This window comes from Oncorhynchus nerka, linkage group LG26, assembly GCF_034236695.1.
Source record: "Oncorhynchus nerka isolate Pitt River linkage group LG26, Oner_Uvic_2.0, whole genome shotgun sequence".
Classification (NCBI taxonomy): Eukaryota; Metazoa; Chordata; class Actinopteri; order Salmoniformes; family Salmonidae; genus Oncorhynchus; species Oncorhynchus nerka.
In genome coordinates, this window is record NC_088421.1 from 33,975,345 (window position 1) to 33,999,776 (window position 24,432).

Below are 24,432 nucleotides of genomic sequence, written 5' to 3' on the forward strand. Positions count from 1 at the left end.
GGTCAGCTCAAAGCTTTTGGAGTCCAATGTTTATAGGTAGGGCCCTGTGTATTTCCCAGTCAGGAAAAACTAAGGGCTTTACACATACACTGCTCAAAAAAATCAATGGAACACTAAAATAACACATCCTAGATCTGAATGAATGAAATATTCTTATTAAATACTTTTTTCTTTACATAGTTGAATGTGCTGATAACAAAATCACAAAATTATCAATGGAAATCAAATTTATCAACCCATGGAGGTCTGGATTTGGAGTCACACTCAAAATTAAAGTGGAAAACCACACTACAGGCTGATCCAACTTTGATGTAATGTCCTTAAAACAAGTCAAAATGAGGCTCGCTAGTGTGTGGGGCCTCCATGTGCCTGTACGACCTCCCTACAACGCCTGGGCATGCTCCTGATGAGGTGGCGTATGGTCTGAGGGATCTCCTCCCAGACCTGGACTAAAGCATCCGCCTACTCCTGGACAGTCTGTGGTGCAACGTGGTGTTGGTGGATGGAGCGAGTCATGATGTGCTCAATTGGATTCAGGTCTGGGGAACGGGCGGGCCAGTCCATAGCATCAATGCCTTCCTCTTGCAGGAACTGCTGACACACTCCAGCCACATGAGGTTTAGCATTGTCTTGCATTAGGAGGAACCCAGGGTCAACCGCACCAGCATATGGTCTCACAAGGGGTCTGAGGATCTCATCTCGGTACCTAATGGCAGTCAGGCTACCTCTGGCGAGCACATGGAGGGCTGTGCGGCCCCCCAAAGAAATGCCACCCCACACCATGACTGACCCACCGCCAAACCGGTCATGCTGGAGGATGTTGTAGGCAGCAGAACGTTCTCCACGGCGTCTCCAGACTGTCACGCCTGTCACATGTGTTCAGTGTGAACCTGCCTTCATCTGTGAAGAGCACAGGGCGCCAGTGGCGAATTTGCCAATCTTGGTGTTCTCTGGCAAATGCCAAACGTCCTGCACGGTGTTGGGCTGTAAGCACAACCCCCACCTGTGGACGTCGGGCCCTCATACCACCCTCATGGAGTCTGTTTCTGACCGTTTGAGCAGACACATGCACATTTGTGGCCTGCTGGAGGTCATTTTGCAGGGCACTGGCAGTGCTCCTCCTGCTCCTCCTTGCACAAAGGCGGAGGTAGCGGTCCTGCTGCTGGGTTGTTGCCCTCCTACGGCCTCCTCCACATCTCCTGATGTACTGGCCTGTCTCCTGGTAGCGCCTCCATGCTCTGGACACTACGCTGACAGACACAGCAAACCTTCTTGCCACAGCTCGCATTGATGTGCCATCCTGGATGAGCTGCACTACCTGAGCTCTTGTGTTGGTTGTAGACTCCGTCTCATGCTACCACTAGAGTGAAAGCACCGCCAGCATTCAAAAGTGACCAAAACATCAGCCAGGATGCATAGGAACTGAGAAGTGGTCTGTGGTCACCACCTGCAGAACCACTCCTTTATTGGGGGTGTCTTGCTAATTGCCTATAATTTCCACCTGTTGTCTATTCCATTTGCACAACAGCATGTGACATTATTGTCAATCAGTGTTGCTTCCTAAGTGGACAGTTTGATTTCACAGAAGTGTGATTGACTTGGAGTTACATTGTGTTGTTTAAGTGTTCCCTTAATTTTTTGAGCAGTGTAGTTTTGAATTCAAAGTGCCTTCCTCACACCCTAACACTGACCATTTAGTATTCTCCTTTTTGCATCATGATTTCCACTGTGCAGAGGATCCATCAATAATTCTTGCTTTTCTCACATTAACCTCTATTAGTATCCAATATAAATTGACTTACCCTACAAACATGACCTAATTGATTGCATACCTGAATGCGACGTGATTTTCATTTATAATGATTGTGATTTAGTGTTACAGTACGAGACCAGCACTGAAAAGGAGATTCCAAAGAACAGTTACAAGAGTGTGGCTGCTGTATGTGTGGCAGTAGGCTCTCTTGCCATTGGACTGCTGCTTCTCAAGCTGTTTCAAGCCAGAAGACTCAGACAAGGTGAGCACCCAGGGTCATGTCCATTAGGGCACACTGTTGCAAAATGCTTCAAGATGTTATTCAGTTCCTCCCCATTTCAGACTGCTTCTTTCCATTTCATGCCTAGTGAACATGACCCTGCTTTTCAGTCTCCGCAGAGAGGAATGCAGAGTACTGGGAAGATTAGCAGAGTACTTTCTGTTCTGGCTAAATGCCAGGATGTTGCTGTAGAATACAGTGCCTTGCGAAAGTATTCGGCCCCCTTGAACTTTGCGACCTTTTGCCACATTTCAGGCTTCAAACAAAGATATAAAACTATTTTTTTGTGAAGAATCAACAACAAGTGGGACACAATCATGAAGTGGAACGACATTTATTGGATATTTCAAACTTTTTTAACAAATCAAAAACTGAAAAATTGGGCGTGCAAAATTATTCAGCCCCTTTACTTTCAGTGCAGCAAACTCTCTCCAGAAGTTCAGTGAGGATCTCTGAATGATCCAATGTTGACCTAAATGACTAATGATGATAAATACAATCCACCTGTGTGTAATCAAGTCTCCGTATAAATGCACCTGCACTGTGATAGTCTACAGAAGTATTCAACCCCTGTAGATTTCTTCACATTTTGTTACAATGAGGAATACAAATTGATTTAACTGTTATTTTGGAGATGGGATTTTGTCCTGTGTTTTGGTGTTGGGGAGTGCAGGCAGGGCTGGAGAGAGCTGGCTGGGGTTTTGTCCTGTGTTTTGGTGTTGGGGAGTGCAGGCAGGGCTGGAGAGAGCTGGCTGGGGTTTTGTCCTGTGTTTTGGTGTTGGGGAGAGAGCTGGCTGGGGTTTTGTCCTGTGTTTTGGTGTTGGGGAGTGCAGGCAGGGCTGGAGAGAGCTGGCTGGGGTTTTGTTCTGTGTTTTGGTGTTGGGGAGTGCAGGCAGGGCTGGAGAGAGCTGGCTGGGGTTTTGTCCTGTGTTTTGGTGTTGGGGAGTGCAGGCAGGGCTGGAGAGAGCTGGCTGGGGTTTTTGTCCTGTGTTTTGGTGTTGGGGAGTGCAGGCAGGGCTGGAGAGAGCTGGCTGGGATTTTTTGTCCTGTGTTTTGGTGTGTGGGGGCAGGGCTGGAGAGAGCTGGCTGGGGTTTTGTCCTGTGTTTTGGTGTTGGGGTGCAGGCAGGGGGATTTTGTCTGGTTTTGGTGTTGGGGAGAGAGCTGGCTGGGGTTTTGTCCTGTGTTTTGGTGTTGGGGAGTGCAGGCAGGGCTGGAGAGAGCTGGCTGGGGTTTTGTCCTGTGTTTTGGTGTTGGGGAGTGCAGGCAGGGCTGGAGAGAGCTGGCTGGGGTTTTGTCCTGTGTTTTGGTGTTGGGGAGTGCAGGCAGGGCTGGAGAGAGCTGGCTGGGGTTTTGTCCTGTGTTTTGGTGTTGGGGAGTGCAGGCAGGGCTGGAGAGAGCTGGCTGGGGTTTTGTCCTGTGTTTTGGTGTTGGGGAGTGCAGGCAGGGCTGGAGAGAGCTGGCTGGGGTTTTGTCCTGTGTTTTGGTGTTGGGGAGTGCAGGCAGGGCTGGAGAGAGCTGGCTGGGGTTTTGTCCTGTGTTTTGGTGTTGGGGAGTGCAGGCAGGGCTGGAGAGCTGGCTGGGGTTTTGTCCTGTGTTTTGGTGTTGGGGAGCTGGCTGGGGTTTTGTCCTGTGTTTTGGTGTTGGGGAGTGCAGGCAGGGCTGGAGAGAGCTGGCTGGGGTTTTGTCCTGTGTTTTGGTGTTGGGGAGTGCAGGCAGGGCTGGAGAGAGCTGGCTGGGGTTTTGTCCTGTGTTTTGGTGTTGGGGAGTGCAGGCAGGGCTGGAGAGAGCTGGCTGGGGTTTTGTCCTGTGTTTTGGTGTTGGGGAGTGCAGGCAGGGCTGGAGAGAGCTGGCTGGGGTTTTGTCCTGTGTTTTGGTGTTGGGGAGTGCAGGCAGGGCTGGAGAGAGCTGGCTGGGGTTTTGTCCTGTGTTTTGGTGTTGGGGAGTGCAGGCAGGGCTGGAGAGAGCTGGCTGGGGTTTTGTTCTGTGTGTCGGTATCATCACACACGCACTATTGTAAAGTGGCTGTTCCACTGGATGTCATAAGGTGAAAGCACCAATTTGTAAGTCGCTCTGGATAAGAGCGTCTGCTAAATGACTTAAATGTAAATGTAATTACATAAAATACTCTGTCAGTGGGCAAAAAAGTATAATATTGTTTTCAAAGATGAATGAAAAATTAATCACTAAAATACTGTTACTTATCCTTGGGTAAGTCTCATAAGAGCTTTGCACACATGTTTTGTGCAATATTTGTCCATATTTTCAAATTTCTTCAATCTCTGTGATGGTGTTGGGTATCTTTGCTAGACAGCAATTTAAGTCTTGCCATAGATTTAAGCAGATCTAAGTACAGAACTGTAACTTGGCTACTCAGGAACTTCACTGTCTTCTAGGTAAGCAACAACAGTTTATATTTGGCTTTGTGTTTTAGATTATTGTCTGACGGAACAGTGAATTCCTCTACCGGTGTCTGGTGTGAAGCAGGTTTTCCTCTAGGATTTGACCTCTATCCTGCTTCTTTTTATCCCGAAAAACTCCCCGGTATGTGCTGATGTCAAGCATACACACACCATGAACAGCCATCTCTGATGTCAGGCATACACACACCATGAACAGCCATCTCTATGCTTGAAAATAAGGAGTCAGTTACTCTGATGTGTTGGATTTGCCCCTAAGTCTAAAAATGTATTTGATATTGTTTTGTTGCAGTATTACTTCAGCACCTTGTGCAAACACAATGCAATCATTTTTGTAATCTTTTCGCTGTCAATTAGGTTATTTATGTGGAGTCACTCCAATGTTGTTGATCCATCCTCAGTTTTCTCCCATCACAGCCATTGAACTCTGTAGCTGTGTTATAAAAACACCAATGGGCTGATGGTATTTAATAAAGATCTCCTTTAGTTCCTGCCAAGGCAGCAGCTGCTCTTCCTGGGGTCCAGGAACATTAAGGCAGTTATATACAATTTAAAATATGACATTTCATACCACTTTTCACAACACATTAAGTGTGTTCCCTCAGGCCACTTTTATCTACAACACAAAATCCATGTGTACGTGTGTCTGTGCCTGTATTCACAGTCCCTACTTTTCCATAATGTGGATTTTTACCTGTTTTTGAAATCTGATTCTACGGCTTGCATCAGTTACCTGATGTGGAATAGAGTTTCATGTAGCCATGGTTCTATGTAGTACTGTGTGCTTCCCATAGTCTGTTCTGGATTGTAAAGAGACCTTTGGTGGCATGTCTTGTGGGGTATGTATGGGTGTCTGAGCTGTGTGGCAGTAGTATAAACAGACGCCTTGGTGCATTCAGCATGTCAACACTTCTTACAAAAACAAGTAGTGATGAAGTCCATCTCTCCTCCACTTTGCGCCACGAGAGATTTACATTATTTATGTTAACTCTCCATGTACATTTAAGGGCTTGTCGTGCTGCCCTGTTCTGTGCCAATTGTCATTTTCCAAGGTCCCTCTTTGTGGCACCTGACCACACGACTGAACACTAGTCCAGGTGTGACAACTAGGGCCTGTAGGACCTGCCTTGTTGATAGTGTTAACAAGGCAGAGCTTTATTATGGATAGACTTATCCCCATCTTAGCTACTATTGTATCAACATGTTTTGACCATGGACAGTTTACAATCCAGGATTACTCCAAGCAGATTAGTCACCTCAGCTTGCTCAATTTCCACATTTATTACAAGATTTAAATACAATGCTTTTAGTTTTTTAAATATTTAGGACTAACTTATTCCTTGCCAACCGTTCTAAAACTAATTGCAGCTCTTTGTTAAGTGTTTGCAGTAATTTCACTCGCTGTAGTAGCTGACGTGTTTGTGGTGAGTCATCCTCATACATAGACACACTGGCTTTGAAAAAAATGGAATTCCTTATCTTACCTGGATTATGTTGGAGAGGCTTCCATTAAATAACACTCTCTGTGTTCTGTTGTCAGGTAACTCTTTATCCACAATATAGCAGGGGCTGTAAAGCCATAACATATTCGTTTTGCCAGCAGCAGACTATGATCGATAATGTCAAAAGCTGCACCGAAGTCTAACAAAACTGCTCCCACCTTTTTTTATCATCAATTTTTCTCAGCTAATCAAAAGTAATTTGTAAGTGCCGTGTTTGTTGAATGTCCTTTCCTATAAGCGTGCTGAAAGTCTGTTGTCAATATGTTTACAGTAAACTAGCATTATATTTGGTCAAACACATTTTTCCCCAAATGTTTACTAAGGGTTGGTAACAGGCTGATTGGTCAGCTATTTGAGCCAGTAAAGGGTTCTTTACTATTCTTGGGTAACAGAATGACTTTAGCTTTCCTCCAGCCCTGTTGGCACACACTTTCTAGAAGGCTTAGATTGAAGATGTGGCAAAAAGTGTCAATATCGTCAGCTATTATTTTCAGTAATTTTCCATCCAAGTTGTCAGACCCCTAAGCAGTTCCCTCCCTATCCTGTAGCTCAGTTCGGAAGGACTGTATCTTTGGTGTGTCTGAGCCAGTAAAAGCTGCGGAGGGGAGAATGGCTCATAATAATGGCTGAAATTTAGTCAATGGAGAGGTATCAACCACTTGGAAACCACGTCTTCAATGTGTTTGATACCATTCCATTTACTCCATTCCAGACATTACTATGAGTCATCCTCCCCTCAGCAGCCTCCACTGGTCTGGGTGGTTTAATGCATCATCCACAGCATTTATTAACTTGACCATGCTTAAAGAGATATTCAATGTCTGACAACTCCCACCTGTTTTGAGCACCACACTTTTAGCTTAAAATGATATTAATATATATATATTTTGGTGGGGGGCTTTGAGGCGGCAGTGGTTAGAGCAACCGAAAGGTTGCTGGATCGAATCCCCAAGCTGACAAGGTCAAAATCTGTCATTCTGCCCCTGAACAAGGCAGTTAACCCCCTGTTCCCCGGTAGGCCGTCTCTGTAAATAAGAATTTGTTCTTAACTGAATTGCCTAGTTAAATAAAAGGTTTTAGAAAATAGTTTTGCTTGTTATTTTGGCATCAATTAATTTTGGCATCAGTTTGCAAACAATATGGGAAAAATATATAATTGCGTTAATAAAGCCGCATACCAACATGGTATTAGGTCCAAACACTTAACAGACACCCTCGCCTTATGCCCTTAACGGAATCCCCGTCGCCATTTTGGCTAATAATTTGGACCGCCCGCCAAAATGCTGCTTCATGTGTGGATTAGCCTTTTTTTGTCATTTGTCTCCGCAATATATTGTAGAAGATATATAGTCATGCTTTTGAATCTAAAGTAAAACAAACATTATTCTGTGAGCCACATCCATCCACCTTTGTATCAGCAAAGGATCTTGTTTGCTGACTGACATTTCCCCCACATTTGCACTGTCTGTGTATACTGGGCATTATCTCACCATCACAGTTGCCTCTCTCTCTCTCTCCCGCTGCCCTTGAGCCATGATAATCTGCCTGTCACATGATCTTGTTCCCCTGTCCCCATGCAGCAGGCAGAACAGTTCTAGGTCCTGTTCCATCTTGGCGGGCGGTCCAAATTATTAGCCAAGCAAGGAAAGTTTGCAACATAAGCCCCTCAGCCCTCGTTTTGCGTCAACTTTGCGAGTGTACTCCGGGGCCTGAAACTCCCCATAATTCAATTCGCGACGATTGTACATCCGCTAATAAAAGTCAGCGAAAACATAAAACAACATAAATGGAGAAGTTGTACGTACAAGTGTAACTAAAAACGAATGGAAAAAAGCTAGAAATTGTGCTACTAATGCACATGACTGCACAAACACATATAGTAAATATGTTTTTGTTGGGTTACCTTTTGGAAATTGTAGAAATAAAACATCTTACTTCTTCAGAATGTCCAGCTAGGCAGGCTAACGTTAGTTAGCTAATTCATTCTCTAGCTAGGCATATATACTGTAGCGGCCCTGGGTTTATAAGCGCGGAGCCGCTAGAGCATGCCTTTGCGGCACAGTCGATAGCGCGCCGGACCTCTGGCTAGAAGGTTGAGGGTTTGAGACCTGCTCCCTGCTGTTTCATTACATTGGTGTCAGAAGTGATCGGACCTTGCATCCACGACAGTGCGTGTGCTTGGCCGGTGTCAGAGGCTGCGTCTTTCGAATCCGGTATCAGGAAGAATGAAAGTCCGAATCTGTCTTTAATTATCTTTAATTAAATTCAAGCAATAAAGGGCAAATGCAATTTTCGTATATACGGGTTCACTGTAACACCACGCAGGGTAGAACAGAGAACTGACTGGCAAGTATAGAACAATAGTGTTTATACCGTGATAGAAATAGTTCCAACCCCTCCATTGGCCTATTACAGTAGAGGCTGAGCGTGGTTTAAACTTGCTCAGCCTATCGCAGGCACTCAGGCTGGTCCCAGCCTCTTGGTGCTCCTTGGAGTCCGACATCTGCTGTTGTGTAGATTAACTCTGTGTTGGTACCACACTCTAGTTGTAACAGTTTCTCAGTTCCTGCTATTGTGTTGTTCAGTATTTTTCCATCTCAGTTAAGCCTCGTGATGACCTATGCCTGATTAACCACAACTTTGTAACATGCAGCAAGTCATACCATGTTGCTCAATATTGTCACACACACAAACAGGCAAAGCAGATGTAGCAAGCAGTTGTTTAATCTCATGATGATGCTCAAGTGCACAAATGCAGATACCTCACACAGCCAACATCCGATAATATTTAATCATATATATGGTAATGGCTATAATGTAAAACACAATCCCACACCGGTGAGCGAGTTCCTGTAAGACGTAGAGTCGCAAGCTAGTGCGAAGACGAGTTCTTTGAAAGGAGGGAGTAGTGTAATGACCCTGGGTTTATAAGCACGGAAATCGACTGTGATCGCGCGGATTCTGGTGGGCGGACTGAAGGGGTTGACTGACGAGGAATCTGGGGCTAAGGATGTAAACAAACATGGCGGCACCCGGTTCCCGGCTGCGTCCGTATCTGTTAAGACCCTGAAGTATTCTGGTAAGGCGGATTGGGAAGCTTTTCATGCTCAGTTTGAACTGTTAGCTCATTTTAGGTGGTGGTCGAATGAAGATAGGGCACTGCAGTTGGCTTTATGCCTCAAGGATGATGCTCTGGCCTGTTTGATATTGATTAGCTCTAGGACAGACGTGGTGCTTTAGTGGGCGGCGCTATGGACAGTGTGTTTAGCCCGGGCTACTGCGCTCTGAACTGAGTAATAGACGCAGGCAGCCTGGAGAGCCTCTATGGGTACTAGCTAATGACATTGAGAGCCTCTCTCGGCGGGCATATGCTCACATGCCCCCCTCCTTGCAGAGCAAGCTAGCACGGGACCAGTTCATACAGGCGCTCTCTCCTACGGAGCTGCGCATACAGACCCAGCTGGCTCATCCTGAGTCATTGCAGATAGCCTTGGAGAGGGAGCTGGGGTGGGCTGGGGGTGCAGGGAGACAGACCCCCTGTGCGAGCTGGGGAGCAGAGCAGCCGGAAAAGCCTGCATGGGTGGCTGAAATGACAGAACTCATTTGCGCTGTGTTGCTAGGGGCGGTACGAAACACACGCCCTGGTCCCAGGGTCCTCTGTGAGCCCGGGCCTCACCCCCCAGCCCAGCTACCCCAGATGGGAGAGGAGAGGACACTGTCTGCAGTTAGGGAGATATGGGGGAGGAACTGTGTTGGTCTTGACCCAGAGCAGCAGGAACGGTTGTGGCAGTTGCTGTTTGAATTCAGAGACAGCTTTGCGCTGAGTGAGGAAGAGGTGGGTCAGACTCATCTGGTGCAGCATGAGATCGACACAGGTGATGCTCGGCACATCAAGATGCTTCCCCGCCGTATCCCGCTGGCACGCCAGGAGGCGGCAGACAAGGTTATGTTGGAGATGCAGCTGGGAGACTTCATCGAGCCCTCAGACAGCCCCTGGGTGGCGCCAGTCATCATGGTTCTGAAGAAGGGGGGCAAGCTGAGGTTCTGTGAATGAGGTAACCAGGAAGGACTCATACCACGTATCGATGAGTCACTGGACCTAGTTAGGGGGTCTTCCTAGTTCTCCTCACTAGACCTCCGCAGTGGCTACTGGCAGGTGCCCCTAAGCATTCGAAATTTAACAAGTACTTTTGGGTGTGTGGTAGACATTCTATAGGAAGAGAGACTGCAGATTCTTTCAAACAACTATTATAAGATTTGCAAAAATGAAGCAATAAATGACAATCACTCAACAGTGCGTAATCAGAAAGCCCAACGAATAGCATTGGCTCTCAGCTTTTATAGAAAATGCAACCTCTATCTTCGTGGCAGTTTAGCAGATGGGTGGAAACGGGCGGAGCATAGCGTCTAAAAGGAGATAGCCTGAGGTTGATAGCACAAGGGCTCAACCATATAACTGCGTTCGTCACAGTTCACACTATAATGTGCTCCTTCCTGCAACTTCCCATCCAGCTGAGTTCCTGCAAAAAAAAACAGGATGTGTCACATGCTGCGGTCGCACCCAAACGGATCTTACGAAATCACCCAGTCTTATGACCAAGTCACACAAAGACAACTTTGTATCAGGTTAGAAAAAATACAAGCATTTAACAATGGACAATCTTTAAGTAAAAAACTGAATTCTATGTCTAATTAAACAGTATAGTCATGGCCAAATGTTTTGAGAATGACACAAATATTAATTTCCACAAAGTTTGCTGCTTCAGTGTCTTTAGATATTTTTGTCAGATGTTACTATGACTTATGAAATCTAAATACAAGCATTTCATAAGTGTCAAAGGCTTTTATTGACAATTACATGAAGTTGATGCAAAGAGTCAATATTTGCAGTGTTGAACCTTCTTTTTCAAGACCTCTGCAATCCACCCTGGCATGCTGTCAATTAACTTCTGGGCCACATCCTGACTGATGGCAGCCCATTCTTGCATAATCAATGCTTGGAGTTTGTCAGATATATATATTTTTTGTCCACCCGCCTCTTGAGGATTGACCACAAGTTCTCAATGGGATTAAGGTCTGGGGAGTTTCCTGGCCATGGACCCAAAATATCGATGTTTTGTTCCCCGAGCCACTTAGTTATCACTTCTGCCTTATGGCAAGGTGCTCCATCGTGCTGGAAAAGGCATTGTTCGTCACTGTTACGCACGCCTCTATGAAGAGGGAACGCAATACCCTGCTACAACTCAACTCCCCGTGAAGTGAAAGAGGTATGGGACTGTAGGTGTGAGTAAGGATGACAAAGGCAGAGATACTGGTACGTTTACAAGGAATTTATTCCATCACACGGTAATATGGGGAAAAGTGGCTGGATGGAACCAACGTAAAGAAAGTTAGTTAATCTCAAAGCCTCCTCTTCTATCTTACCTGCCTAAACACTATTTACCTAATATGGCACCACCTGGTGCCCTAACCAAAATACAGGGGGTGGTCCTCCCAAGTCTTACCTAGTGTGCCTAGACAGTGAATATACTACGGGAATATGTATGCCCGTGGGCCTCTTGCCTAAGCACTCCCTAGGTGCCTTCCCCTTCCCCCTGGAAACAAATTAAACAGAATAACACAAACAATTTCAATAATCAAAACACTGCGTCCTATTGACACACATATATAACCAATTAGCTCTCTCACTCAACCAATACAGGACAGATTAATCATCTCCCTCTGAGAACAACCAACACAGTATATCACCCTCAGCCATCAGCCTCCTCTCTCAGTAATGATCTTTCTGCAATCTATATCTCTGCAATGATCTCCCTTCTGAACAGAACACTGGCTTTTTTATAGCTTCAGAAGGAGTCTAATCGGATACAGCTGTAACTTGACGAGGGGGCTGGGTCAGCTCCAATTAGCCGTGGAGTCGACCAATAAGCTGCTTGGGGGATTCATCAGAGAAAAGGACCCCAGTCCTCAGCAGTCCAATCCCTGTACCTTTTGCAGAATATCAGTCTGTCCTTGATGTTTTTCCTGGAGAGAAGTGGCTTCTTTGCTGCCCTTCTTGACACCAGGCCATCCTCCAAAAGTATTTGCCTCACTGTGCGTGCAGATGCACTCACACCTGCCTGCTGTCATTCCTGCGCAAGCTCTGTAGTGGTGGTGACACGATCCCGCAGCTGAATCAACTTTAGGAGACGGTCCTGGAGCTTGCTGTACTTTCTTGTGCACCCTGAAGCCTTCTTCACAACAATTGAACCACTCTCCTTAAAGTTCTTGATGATCTCATAAATGGTGGATTTAGGTGCAATCTTACTGGCAGCAATATCCTTGGCTGTGAAGTCCTTTTTATGCAAAGCAATGATGACGGCACGTGTTTCCTTGCAGGTAACCGTGGTTGACAGAGGAAGAACAATGATTCCAAGCACCACCCTTCTTTTGAAGCTTCAAATCTGTTATACAAACTCAATCAGCATGACAGAGGGATCTCCAGGCTTGTCCTCGTCAACACTCACACCTGTGTTAACGAGAGAATCGCTGACATGATGTCAGCTGGTCCTTTTGTGGCAGAGCTGAAATGCAGTGGAAATGTTTTTGGGGATTTCAGGTCATTTGCATGGAAAAGAGGACTTTGCAGTTAATTGCAATTCATCTGATCACTCTTCATAACATTCTGGAGTATATGCAAATTGCCATCATACAAACTGAGGCAGCAGACTAAGTAGACTGAAGTAAAAGTTAGTCAAATAATTGTGTTTTGTTGTTTAACCTAATTTATTCCTAACCTATGATTCTGTCACATACTGACACCCACAATTGCACCTGAAATACGTTCAGGTCTTGATTCTCTGTATGTTATTTTGTCATTTTATTTTGGTTTATTAGGCCTACCTCATTTGTTCAGAACCTAAGCGTAAAGTAGGCCTACTTCGTGTTCCTATTGGTGGAGAGTTTCTAGAGCAGACACCACTGTGGTATAGACATACTGTATATTTCCTGTTATTTGAAGGCTCAGTTTAGTTGTGATGTGAAGATCTTGTTGTTTTAGCACGATGTCTGCATTCTGTCTGTGTTGTGCAATCTTCCTCTGTCTCCTTTGCAGCACCCTGGCTGAGAAAGGTGAGTGGTGTTTATTTTAATTTTCTATTGGGAGGTGATGGAAAGTTTTTGATTTAACATTTAATCTAGTCAGTTTTACACTTTAAAATATATTATGTACATTCGACTCTTGATAAGTGCTCTTTGAATAAATGTGAATTCTTTAAGTACAATACAGTTTTCTAGTCACATTTCAATGACATGATTTTCAATAGCTTGCTCCTGATAACTGCATATTTGGCATGACCGTCCCAAGACATTGCCTTTTTCAGGAGTCCACTGTAATCTAAAGAGTTGCAATATCATAGATGTACAAAAGAGGTTGTTTAAGTAATTTATTTTTCAAGTGCAATATTCCAATGAGGGTAGAGTAGTATATGGTTCCTTGTATTCATAATCCAAAAATAGACCCAGACTTGTGTGAAACTAGTTTTAGGTAGTGAAGATCTCCTTAACTGATTGGTGTTGGTTTATCTTTAAAGAACAAACATCTGACACATACAGGACCAGTCAAAAGTTTGGACACACCTACTCATTCCAGGGTTTTTCTTTATTTTTATTATTTTCAACATTGTAGAATAATAGTGAAGACATCAAAACTATGAAATAACACGTACTTTGAAGAATCTCACATATAAAATATATTTGGAATTGTTTAACACTTTTTTGGTTACTATATGATTCCATATGTTTTATTTCATAGTGTTGATGTCTTCACTATTATTCTACAATGTAGAAAATAGTAAAAATAAAGAAAAACCCTGGAATAAGTAGGTGTGTCAACTTTTGACTGGTACTGTATGGTGTTTTTTTTTTCATTCTCCCATCTGCTCATGAAAGGGAGCAAGGGACTGCTGGTCCGAAAGCAGGAGGGAGACACTATGACCATCCACTGCAGCACCTCCCTGCCAGACCAAGAAAACCTGAGTGTGTACATGCGCCTGACAAAAGAGATTCTAGTCCTCTACTTTCACCAGGCAACAGAAAAATTAACCCCCCACGAGAGGTTCAAACTCAGATTGACGACTAACAGAAGACTCAACAAAATGGACATCACCATCACAAACCTGACCATAGAAGACTCTGGGGCCTTCTGGTGTGTGTACAGTGTTTATAAGAAAAACAAGATTGAGACGACTGAGGGGGAAGGAGCTGTTTTGCTGGTGGTGAATGGTGAGTGTCTCAGCCAGTCCTGATTCGTTCCCTAACCTTCCATTTGGCACTTACTGCACCCTTCAATGTTCAAGTGTTTTGTGGTCATATGTTCAAGCACAGTGAAATGCTTAACTTGCAAGCCTTACCCTACAGTGCAGCATTCAATATCAAAATAGTATAACTAATAAGAAAATTGAAAAACATGAGAATTAAGATAGGAAGCTACAGTAAATACAGGGTCAGTACCAGTTGTACAATGTACAGGGATACAGGAGTATTGAGGTAGTATTGAGGTAGATATGTACACAGGCAGAGATTAGGAGAAAGTGACTGGTAGCAGGATAAAAAAATTATAATAATGGTAAACAGTATGGTGGCAGCAGCATAAGTGGTGTGTGTGTGTGTGTGAGTGTCAGTTTAGATGTGATAGGTGGATATACATGTAAACAGGGCTGGTTGCAGAAATATAGGAATACTTATAGTAAAATATACAGATCTGTATGTTGGAAGCTCCTCTCCGGGTAATACCTATCCAGATCCTTCAGATCTGCAAATATTGAAGGGTAATAGGGTCAATGTTCCTTTATTTTTTTCTGGCACTGAGTAAATTTCAGATATGCCTGGCGCAGATTTGAACATTGTAAAAAAGATGTGCAACCCGAGTGGCGCGGTGGTCTAAGGCACTGTATCTCGAATCCAGGCTGCATCACATCCGGCTGTGATTGGGAGTCCCATAGGGCGGTGCACAATTGGCCTAGCGTTGTCCGAGTTTGGACGGGGTAGGCCGTCATTGTAAATAAGAATGTATTCTTAATTGACTTGCCTAGTTAAATAAAGGTTAAAAAAAAAAGATTCTGGCTCGCGTTTACTGTGATCACTGAGGCTGTACCCACTTTAAGGTACAGTTTTAACAGTGGCCAAGTAGGCTACTGTGGCTATTTAATTATAATGTAGGCCTACCATCAAAAACAATGGAGAAAAATGCATCCCATAACATTTCATATGGAAATAGCTGTTGTGTGGTGTTCAATGTAGGCCTACATTCTATGAGACTTTTGAATTAAAAAACATGCAGGGCTTGACATTAACCTGTATTCACTTGTCCTTCAGACATGGAGGTGACTAAGTATGTTGTGTTTGATGCAAGAAACCATTTTACAAAATACAATTCATTATTATTCCTATACCATTACTACAGAGAATCAAGACAAATGCTACCCTCTGCCTATTAGCTACTTAGCTTACTCAACACTGTCTCAAAATACAACACTGCCACCAAGGATATTTATTTAACCAAGATAGACCACAGCCTATCGTTTCCATTGGGAACAAATGAGTCATAGTGGGCAGAACAGACATGGAGGTGGGCAGAGCCAAGCACAAGCTAGCGAGATCCTATTGGTGCGTTCTAGCATAAATCTGCATATTTCCGTTAGGGAACGGCTACTCTGTGAAGTGCGCGTGTGCAGTAACTCAATTCACCAATGCACTCCTTCTAAACAATGCAATTTTAAAAAATTAAAAACTTTTGCAAAGGGTAAGGTCTACACAACTTAGTCCGCTCTGTTTAAAACATTCTAGTTTTGGGAATTGAAAACTGTATTGAAATCAAATGTTTCATTGATAAGAGAATGTGCAGCATGTCAGCCAAAATCCATCTTTACCCACTGCGGGCCAGTTGGCTTCCTCTCACTACCATATTTGGTAGTGAGTGGGAATGCTTTAAATATCTGTATCATTGTTATATCTGTGCTGCCCCTTTAAGACATAAAAAAAGCTCTTTACCTGACTTGTTTTTCAAAGATGGCTAGAAATGCACACATTTTGTGCTCTTGTAGGAAGCAACCACTCCCCCATTGTTGACTAGAAATGAGCCATAACTGGGCTAATAACTCACTAGCAAAGAATATGAACAAATGTGCACAGGTGGCTGGCTACATGCAGCTATTGCTTTGATCTCAAAACAAGTGCATCTACTCAGGACTGCTCATGCTGTCCTGTTCAAAGTGAATGGCACAGATCCGTATATGGCAATTTGCATATAGGCCTACTGCAACTCTGATTGGTTATGGCGCACCGTTCTATGTAGACTACAGGCCTGAGTCGTGCATGTCAATTCAATAGAATCCTACTTCGATGTGCGCTGCCTACAAGAAACTATTTTACATTTTTTTATTTAACCAGGTAGGCTAGTTGAGAACAAGTTCTCATTTACAACTGCGACCTGGCCAAGATAAAGCATAGCAGTGTGAACAAGACTACAACACAGAGTTACACATGGAGTAAACAATAAACAAGTCAATAACACAGTAGAAAAAAGAAAAAGAGTCTATATACATTGTGTGCAAAAGGCATGAGGAGGTAGGCGAATAATGACAATTTAGCAGATTAACACTGGAGTGATAAATGATCAAATGGTCATGTGCAGGTAGAGATACTGGTGTGCAAAAGAGCAGAAAAGTTAATAAATATAAACAGTATGGGGATGAGGTAGGTAAATTGGGTGGGCTATTTACCGATGGACTATGTACAGCTGCAGCGATCGGTTAGCTGCTCAGATAGCAGATGTTTAAAGTTGGTGAGGGAGATAAAAGTCTCCAACTTCAGCAATTTTTGCAATTCGTTCCAGTCACAGGCAGCAGAGAACTGGAAGGAAAGGCGGCCAAATGAGGTGTTGGCTTTAGGGATGATCAGTGAGATACACCTGCTGGAGCGCGTGCTACGGGTGGGTGTTGCCATCGTGATCAGTGAACTGAGATAAGGCGGAGCTTTACCTAGCATGGACTTGTAGATGACCTGCGTTGATTTGAGCACAATTACCACAGTAGAGCGAAGCGTTGTTAGTGTTAAGGGGAAAACTCTAGAAAGTTGAATGAAGTTCAATCTTGTGCTTCTCTGTGTGTGCTGATATTTAATCTGTGTGGCAGCCCGAGGGGAGCTCAGAGGGAACATTGGTTAGGGTCAAGAGGGTTAGGGAACGATTCAGGACCATTGTCTTAATGTGAGCTCTGAGTGGCGCAGTCTCATAGGAACTAATCCTAACTTGAGCTACGATGCTGTAACTTCTAAACACGTTTAAATTGGTCAGTTTGTTGAGTTGTATTGGATTCTTCAACATCTCTTTTATAACGAATTGCACCTGGGGATATTTTTATGATATGTACTGAACTGAATTAAAACGTGTGCTACCCTGGTGTGTTGCTGTGCCACAGATGAGGAGTGTGACCAGAATGACGCGTCCTCAGGGCTAGGAATGTCCTGGTATCTGGTCCTGGTCTCAGCTGTCACTGCTGGCTCTGTGCTTCTCCTGAGTCTGCTCATCCTCTTCATCTGGGTCATCCCCAGGGTAAGTACTACAGTAAAGTGTGTGTGCCCACATGAAAAATAATGAAGTTTATTATAGAATACTACAGTACTTAGTATAGAATTCTGTAGTAAACTGTAATATACTGTACTACACATTGTAGTATTCCTCAATCATGTGTAGTACTTACTATATAATGTTGTAGTATACTGTAGAATACTATAGTAAATTCTAAAGTATTATCATCACAAAAAAAACACTTAAATACTACAGAATAGTCCTCAAAAACACTACAGTCCGCAAACACGCCAGACTTTAACTATAGTAAATACTACAGTATTTAATTTGCATATACCCCACCCATTCCCTTCCCCCAGATCCCAATTTGTGCCAGGTTTTTGAAAAGACCAGAACTATCTGTTTGAGTGTCTCCTTGTAATATATGTTAGCAACGTTTTTATCCTCGTTCTTATTCGAGCTTTTCTTTTTTGTACTCTTATTTACTTTTCTATTGTCGAGAGGTGAACCTGTAATTAAGCATGTATTTGCACTGTGTATGTCATGTGTACAGGTATATGACTAATAAACTTGAACTCTGAGATGCTTTATGACTATGGGCCCACAAACTTTTCCCTAATGACCTGACCTGAAAAAAGTCCTGACCCTAACTATGGGAATACAGGGGTTGATGAAAGATGACAGCTCATATTATCCATTGAGGACAAGGAAACTCATTGAAGAGAGAACAATACATGCACCCTTTTATACACTTGTATCTCTTTGATCTGTTCACTGTCAGATGTAGTCTACATTGTCTGTGACAGGAGACGAGCGCTATGGGCTGTGTTGTCTTCATCATATTATCATCTTCCTTTTCATCGTCCTCATTATTCCAGTGTCCCAGCTGTCTGGCATATAGCCTAGTGGTTAAGAGCGTTGGGCCAGTAACCGAAAGGTTGCTGGTTTGACTCCCCGAGCCAACTAGGTGAACAATCTGTTGGTGCCCTAACCCTAATTGCTATGGATAAAAGCTCATGCTAAATGAGTAAAATGTTATGATTCTGTACTGTCCACTCTTCTAGTGCTTGAAACTATTTTTATTTAGGAAAGAGTAGGCCTAATCTCAATGCTGTGTGTGCTTGCCCACCCATAATGGATCTTGTGTGTCTCTTTAGACCAGTGAAGTCATGGAAGTAGGCCAGGCTCTACAGGCTTTGTTGAGTAGAAGCCACTTCCCTCCCTATCCTGTTGTTTCTTCCTTTGTCTGATAAAAATGAGTTCGGCCAACGTGGATATGGAGTGGCAATATAGTAACGCCCTTCCCTATCCCTTCCTTTCTGCAGTGTTTTCATTCAAATAGTAGAGAAGTGACAGTAGTCAAGTTCGATGGACAGCTAATAAACGAGACACACACCTGCACAGGTAAGCCTGGAGTCTTATGGGAGGAACTGATTTATTATGTCAATTCACTCTATTTTGCTTGAACAACACCATTCCAGCAATAATACATTTAAGTGATAATGCCAGAGGAGCTGATGTTTGGAGGATATAATGGCACAGGTGTTGTTAGGGCCGAGAAGAACCCGAGGGTCGTTAAACCGTGCCAATATCTCCTCCAAACACCGGCTTAGGAGGGCATTGTCTCTTTTATACGGATTACCAACATATTCAAATAATGATTGACATATTTGCATTAAAAACATTATTTTAATGTATTTATTCATACTATTTCATCCTTCCACAAAATATAGTCCGGACACATCTAGGGTTGCTACCCAAGCTGACTGGTTGTTCGTTCGGTTGCCAGAGGCGCGACCCAGTCGTTCTGTATCTATGGACACAACCCAGTTTTTCTTTCTAAATGTACCATTGCCATACTGGCTGGCAACGTTCTTATCCCTTGGTTGCTAGCTAGCCATCTACGGCTAACTTACAGTCCCGTCAAACAGTGCAGACAGAATAACAACAGTAGCTGCGTTTACATTTTTTAAACTGTATGGGGGGTTTAACGTGCCATAATTAAGCCTCGTGAAGCTACTGATACCTCTTACGAGGTCAGCTAACATCTTCCTAGCACCATAAAATACCACCATGAATAAACGGACTGTTAATGGAGGCGAGTTTTTTTGAAGGCGTCAAACTGCCGTCGAGTTCACGGCACGTTCATGTCACGTGACACGCTCTCAAATGCCGTGCCCGTCTCTTACTCTATGAATGGTCACTGCTATCCGGATTCCTTAGGATATCCCTACCCTGAACCCTAAACTAACACTAAATTTAACAATTTGGGAAAGCCTATGAACTCCTCTATTTGACTGAAAGCCACGAACACAACTCTTGGTTTTTGGTTGTCTGTTGTAGGCTACAGGGAACTGGTAACAACACAGTCTGTGATTGGTTAACAACATTTAGATCTGTATATAGCAAGATAACATACCATGCCATGAGGTGTTGAGGGAAAGACAGATTACCTATAGATTGGACATAATCTTTTCTAGGCCGTGAGCGATAACAGGAAATACACAAGCCAAGGCTACACTCGGAGGCTACTTTGCAATGTCGGCTTGCATGGTCAAAACTGAACGTTTCTAACATTTTATGGTTGAGATTTAATATAAATATAAACTATGCACCTTATGACTTTCATTAACATGCAGGCTTCACGCAGATGTTAGTAACACGGAACCCAAACCGGCTGCGCGCGTGAATAAATGTATTTTGTCCCCCCCACACCAAACGCGTTCACGACACGCAGGTTAAAATATCAAACAAACTCTGAACCTATTACATTCATTTGGGGAACGGTCGAAAAGCATGAACATTTAAGCACACATTTATGGCAATTTAGCTGGCTAGCTTGCACTTGCTAGCTAATTTGTCCTATTTAGCTAGCTTGCTGTTGCTAGCTAATTTGTCCTGGGATATAAACATTGAGTTGTTATTTACCTGAAATGCACAAGGTCCTCTACTCTGAAAATTAATCCACACATAAAACCGTCAACCGAATCATTTCTAGTCATCTCTCCTTCCAGGCTTTTGCTTCTCTGGACTTTATATTGCGATTGGCAACTTTCATAAATTAGGTGCATTTCCACCACCGACCTTGTTCGTCTTTCAGTCACCCACATGGGATTAACCAATGAGGAAATGGCACATGGGTACCTGCTTCTATTAACCAATGAGGAGATGGGAGAGGCAGGACTTGCAGCGCAATCTGCAACACAAATAGAACTGACTTATATTTTAGAGCTTGACAACGCAGACGCTCGCGAGCAGTGTGGGTGCAATAATTGAATAATATAGATTTCTAAATTTATTTTCCAACGTGAGCTGTGTAGTCAGGGTGTAAGGCATTGGTATGACGACATGCTAGTTACACGCAGGTGTCTCGCAGGCATTATTAAACTGTTTTCTAGTGACATTTATTTGGATACATCCATAACAATGAGCTAATGAGGCGAGATTTCGCCTGGGATAGAAAATGTGCTCTCTCGTTAGGGCACTGTTGTGGTGCTCAGAGGAGCTAGCCAACAACACAGTGTTGTCTTTAGTATCATTAAATTGAAGACTTAGTTTTTATCAAAGATTCTCTGTAATTAGTATTACGCGATCAAACGGATTAATCATGTAACTGTAATTAACTAGGAAGTCGGGGGCACCAAGGAAAATATTCAGATTCCAAAGTTATAATTTCCTAATATAACCTTTCAGATATTTTATATCTGATCAATTAGTCTTCGAATTAATTCATTATTTACTTGACCTCACGTTAGTCTCATTCCAAACGTAGTAAATTGTTGGTTATCTGCACGAACCCAGTATTCTCTGAGTCATCCATACATCAATGGTCTTAAATAATTTATTTACTAACTAAGTAATTCACAGAAATGCATAAACACAAGAAATGATAACGGAGTTTCCCTAGTGGGATAAACCGGTATCGCGGCTTGGTGGACAAAAGGGGAAGTGGGGTTCAACTGAGATGAGACACTACAAAGTTGATAATTATAACAATTGAAATGCTAATCCTTTGCACATGAATGCTCACTCATTTGGGAACAATTGCAATCAATATATATATATTTACGCTCAGTGTGTCATCGGGATCTTTCTTGAAAAGTTAGTTTCTGTTGGAGAGTTTTCTTCCTCTCCCTCGCTTTCTCTCTCTCTGTCGTGGTTAGAGGGGATAGTTCAGAGCGACATTCATTCATGTTGTCGGCGGTTGTCATTCTTCGCGTTCAACGATGCCGAATTCCTAGCTGCAGACTAGTAATTAATATCAAAGACTTGTTCTTATTCTGTCGGTATCGATAGTCTAAGAGTTTAACCACGTGGTATGGTTAAAAGATTCAGCAATGGTCTGCAACCTTTGTCCCCTCGTAATGGAGAAAAACATGGTCTGGTGAGAATTTCTCAAAGTTGGGGTTTTATTCGGAATTGCAGAAAAGGGCCTGTCCCAGGATGCCCGACCCTAACTGGCTCATGGGCGGTCCTCTGATTTAGTTCAACTCAAAAGGAAATTGGAGTTTCCTTCATTAAACAGTCCAAAATCACATTACACAATTTTACAAACAGTATCATCCTCACTCATTCATCTTATACAACAATTAGATGTAAACCTCATATCTGAGGCTATTATATAAACAGCGTTATGGTAATGTGGCCGCACCGTCTCCCATGAGCTTCCCCAAGTTGTAACAAACGGACCAGTTCGTAGCTGGATTCTTCACCGATCTTTTATACCTTCTCCGGAACGTAAATGTTGTTCGGACCTCAAGTTCTGTGAGGTGGAAGAAATTCCATTCTATCTCTGTACTGTGTGGCCATGAGGAGATCCTTTCCTCAGGAATTTACGACCTCTCTCTGACCACGGCAGCCTAGTTGTAAGAGGCAGGGAGAGGGGGATGGGGCTTGCTGTACCCAAAGAGGGCAACGTCATGACAACAGCTAACACAATAACTTCAAACTGAAGCTGGAAAGACTGCAAACTAGCTGCACTTCATTTCGTTTGACCTTTTTTCAATTAATTTTTCTTTGTATATATCCCAAAAAATTATGCCAGTTTATTCATGATTTCGACTGGCTGAGAAACACTGCCTGCCTCACTCTCTTGTTTGACTCCTGACCTCTACATGTTCATTAACATGGGACAGCTGGAGAGACAGACATCAAGGTTTATACAAATCTCCGCTGTTGAAAAATAAATGTGAGATAATATCAGGATGCTTTTTATAGTGGAGATCAAGTTTATGGCTGGGCTGATGAGACAGTGGATTGCGCAGTCAGATGAAACAGAGTAAATAGGCATTGTGGAATAGACACCGGCTGGAATACGCTTTTAACCAATCAACATTCAGGATTAGACCCACCCGTTGTATAATATGCATTCCTCCCTGTTTTGAGAATACCAATGAACATTTGTGCATGCCGAAAGAATGTTAAATGCAAAATGGCTTCTAACGAAAGCTTTCCATTCACAGCTAATAGCTATATAAAATTGCTATATAAAATTGTCTTAATTTCCTCCCTTTTTCCTGACAGTTGGAAATGGAGGATGAAGATACGATCAACGTTTTCCAGCAACAGACAGGAGGCCTCTACTAGCATGTCAAGTACTCCCCCACATCTTCCTCCACCCCCCAGACGGCTGCTTTGCAGCTTGTCCCATTTTCCACCACAGAACCAATACCATGCGGAAGACGTCCTGCTTTTCATTCTTGCCTTTATTTCCTTCCTGTTTTGTACATAAACAACCTCCTCTAAAACAACTCAGATTTGAGTAACATTCATACAAGGTGTGCTGCGAATAAACACTGCAAGATCCAGCTCTTAAAAAGTCCATTGTTTTGGTGACTTGTTGGTTCACTTATTCAGAGATCAAGAAAAGCTATTTTCCACCCATTGACTGTTTGAGAATAAGACTGGTTTGTTATTCAACTTCATTTTCTGTTGTCGGTTTCAGAAAATTGGTTTTATATCTTTTTTATATAGTAGTGGTTGTGTAGAATGAAAGATGTCTTGAACATAGTTTGACTAGGCCATGCTTGTAATAAGGAAACCCTGAAGAGATGTTTTAGTCCAGGTAAACATCTGTATTGTCTCATAAATGTCTTGTTAAAATAAAGTTATTCTCTCTTTTTAACCAAACTCAATTTATTTTGTCTCTGTTTAGTGTGTGACTGGGTCATTAAAACTGGTGAAAATATTTGTAATCATTCATTGTGCGTGAAATAGCTCATGCTCACCAATCCCCTTTTTCAGTATGAAAACATAATTATGGAGATTTTATCAGTGAAAAACCACCAGTGTTTTAACTGTAAAGCTTGATCTCCACTGACTCTTTAAAATACCACGTAGCAATGTTGGCACTGTCAGTGTAAAGATTTCAGTTTTTTTGTGTGTGTGCTACCGAGTTACATAATGAAATACGAAAGTAGGTCAGTTGTCAGACAGTTTTTCCTGATTTACCACCCCCATACAGAACCAATCAGTCAATATAATCAACAACTATCATAAAAAATCACGCAATATGAATCAGACAGTGGGGCGGCGCCTGACCCACTAGTTGGTCAGAATGTTCAAATCAACGTTTCATATCAATTTCCGAATAGGCATAAAGCATCAACCACAGCTGGTATTACACCCTGTATATGTTGGTGGTGATAATTACAATTTTTATTGTGCTTTAATTGAAACTGTTTGTTTGAGGAGGGCGCACAGTTATGTACTTAAATGTTTCAATTGACCAATTAGGCACATTTGGGCAGACATTTAACAGTAATGCAGTGGTTAATTGGATCAGTCTGAAACTTTGTACATACACTGATGCCATCTAGTGGACAAAATCTAAATTGCGCCTTGACTCAGGCAATATAATGGCCTTTCTCTTGCATTTCAAAGATGATGGGGGAAAAAAATAGAAAACACTTTT

The 24,432-nt window shown here is 43.0% G+C and overlaps 1 protein-coding gene across 4 annotated transcripts in view; it reads left to right on the forward strand.

Annotated features, from left to right (window-relative positions):
- LOC115128088 (uncharacterized) overlaps positions 1 to 24,432 on the forward strand; it is a 93,622-nt gene that overhangs the window by 1,755 nt on the left and 67,435 nt on the right. For 2 of the 4 annotated variants that reach the window (XM_065010501.1, XM_065010502.1), the window contains exons 5-7: positions 1,875 to 2,015; positions 13,883 to 14,215; positions 17,410 to 17,543. In XM_065010501.1, coding sequence (XP_064866573.1) covers positions 1,875 to 2,015; positions 13,883 to 14,215; positions 17,410 to 17,543 — 608 coding nt within the window. Of the gene's footprint in view, positions 1 to 1,874; positions 2,016 to 13,882; positions 14,216 to 17,409; positions 17,544 to 18,844; positions 18,924 to 23,042; positions 23,649 to 24,432 lie in introns of those variants that run through there. The other 2 variants (XM_065010503.1, XM_065010504.1) reach the window with 2 other exon arrangements.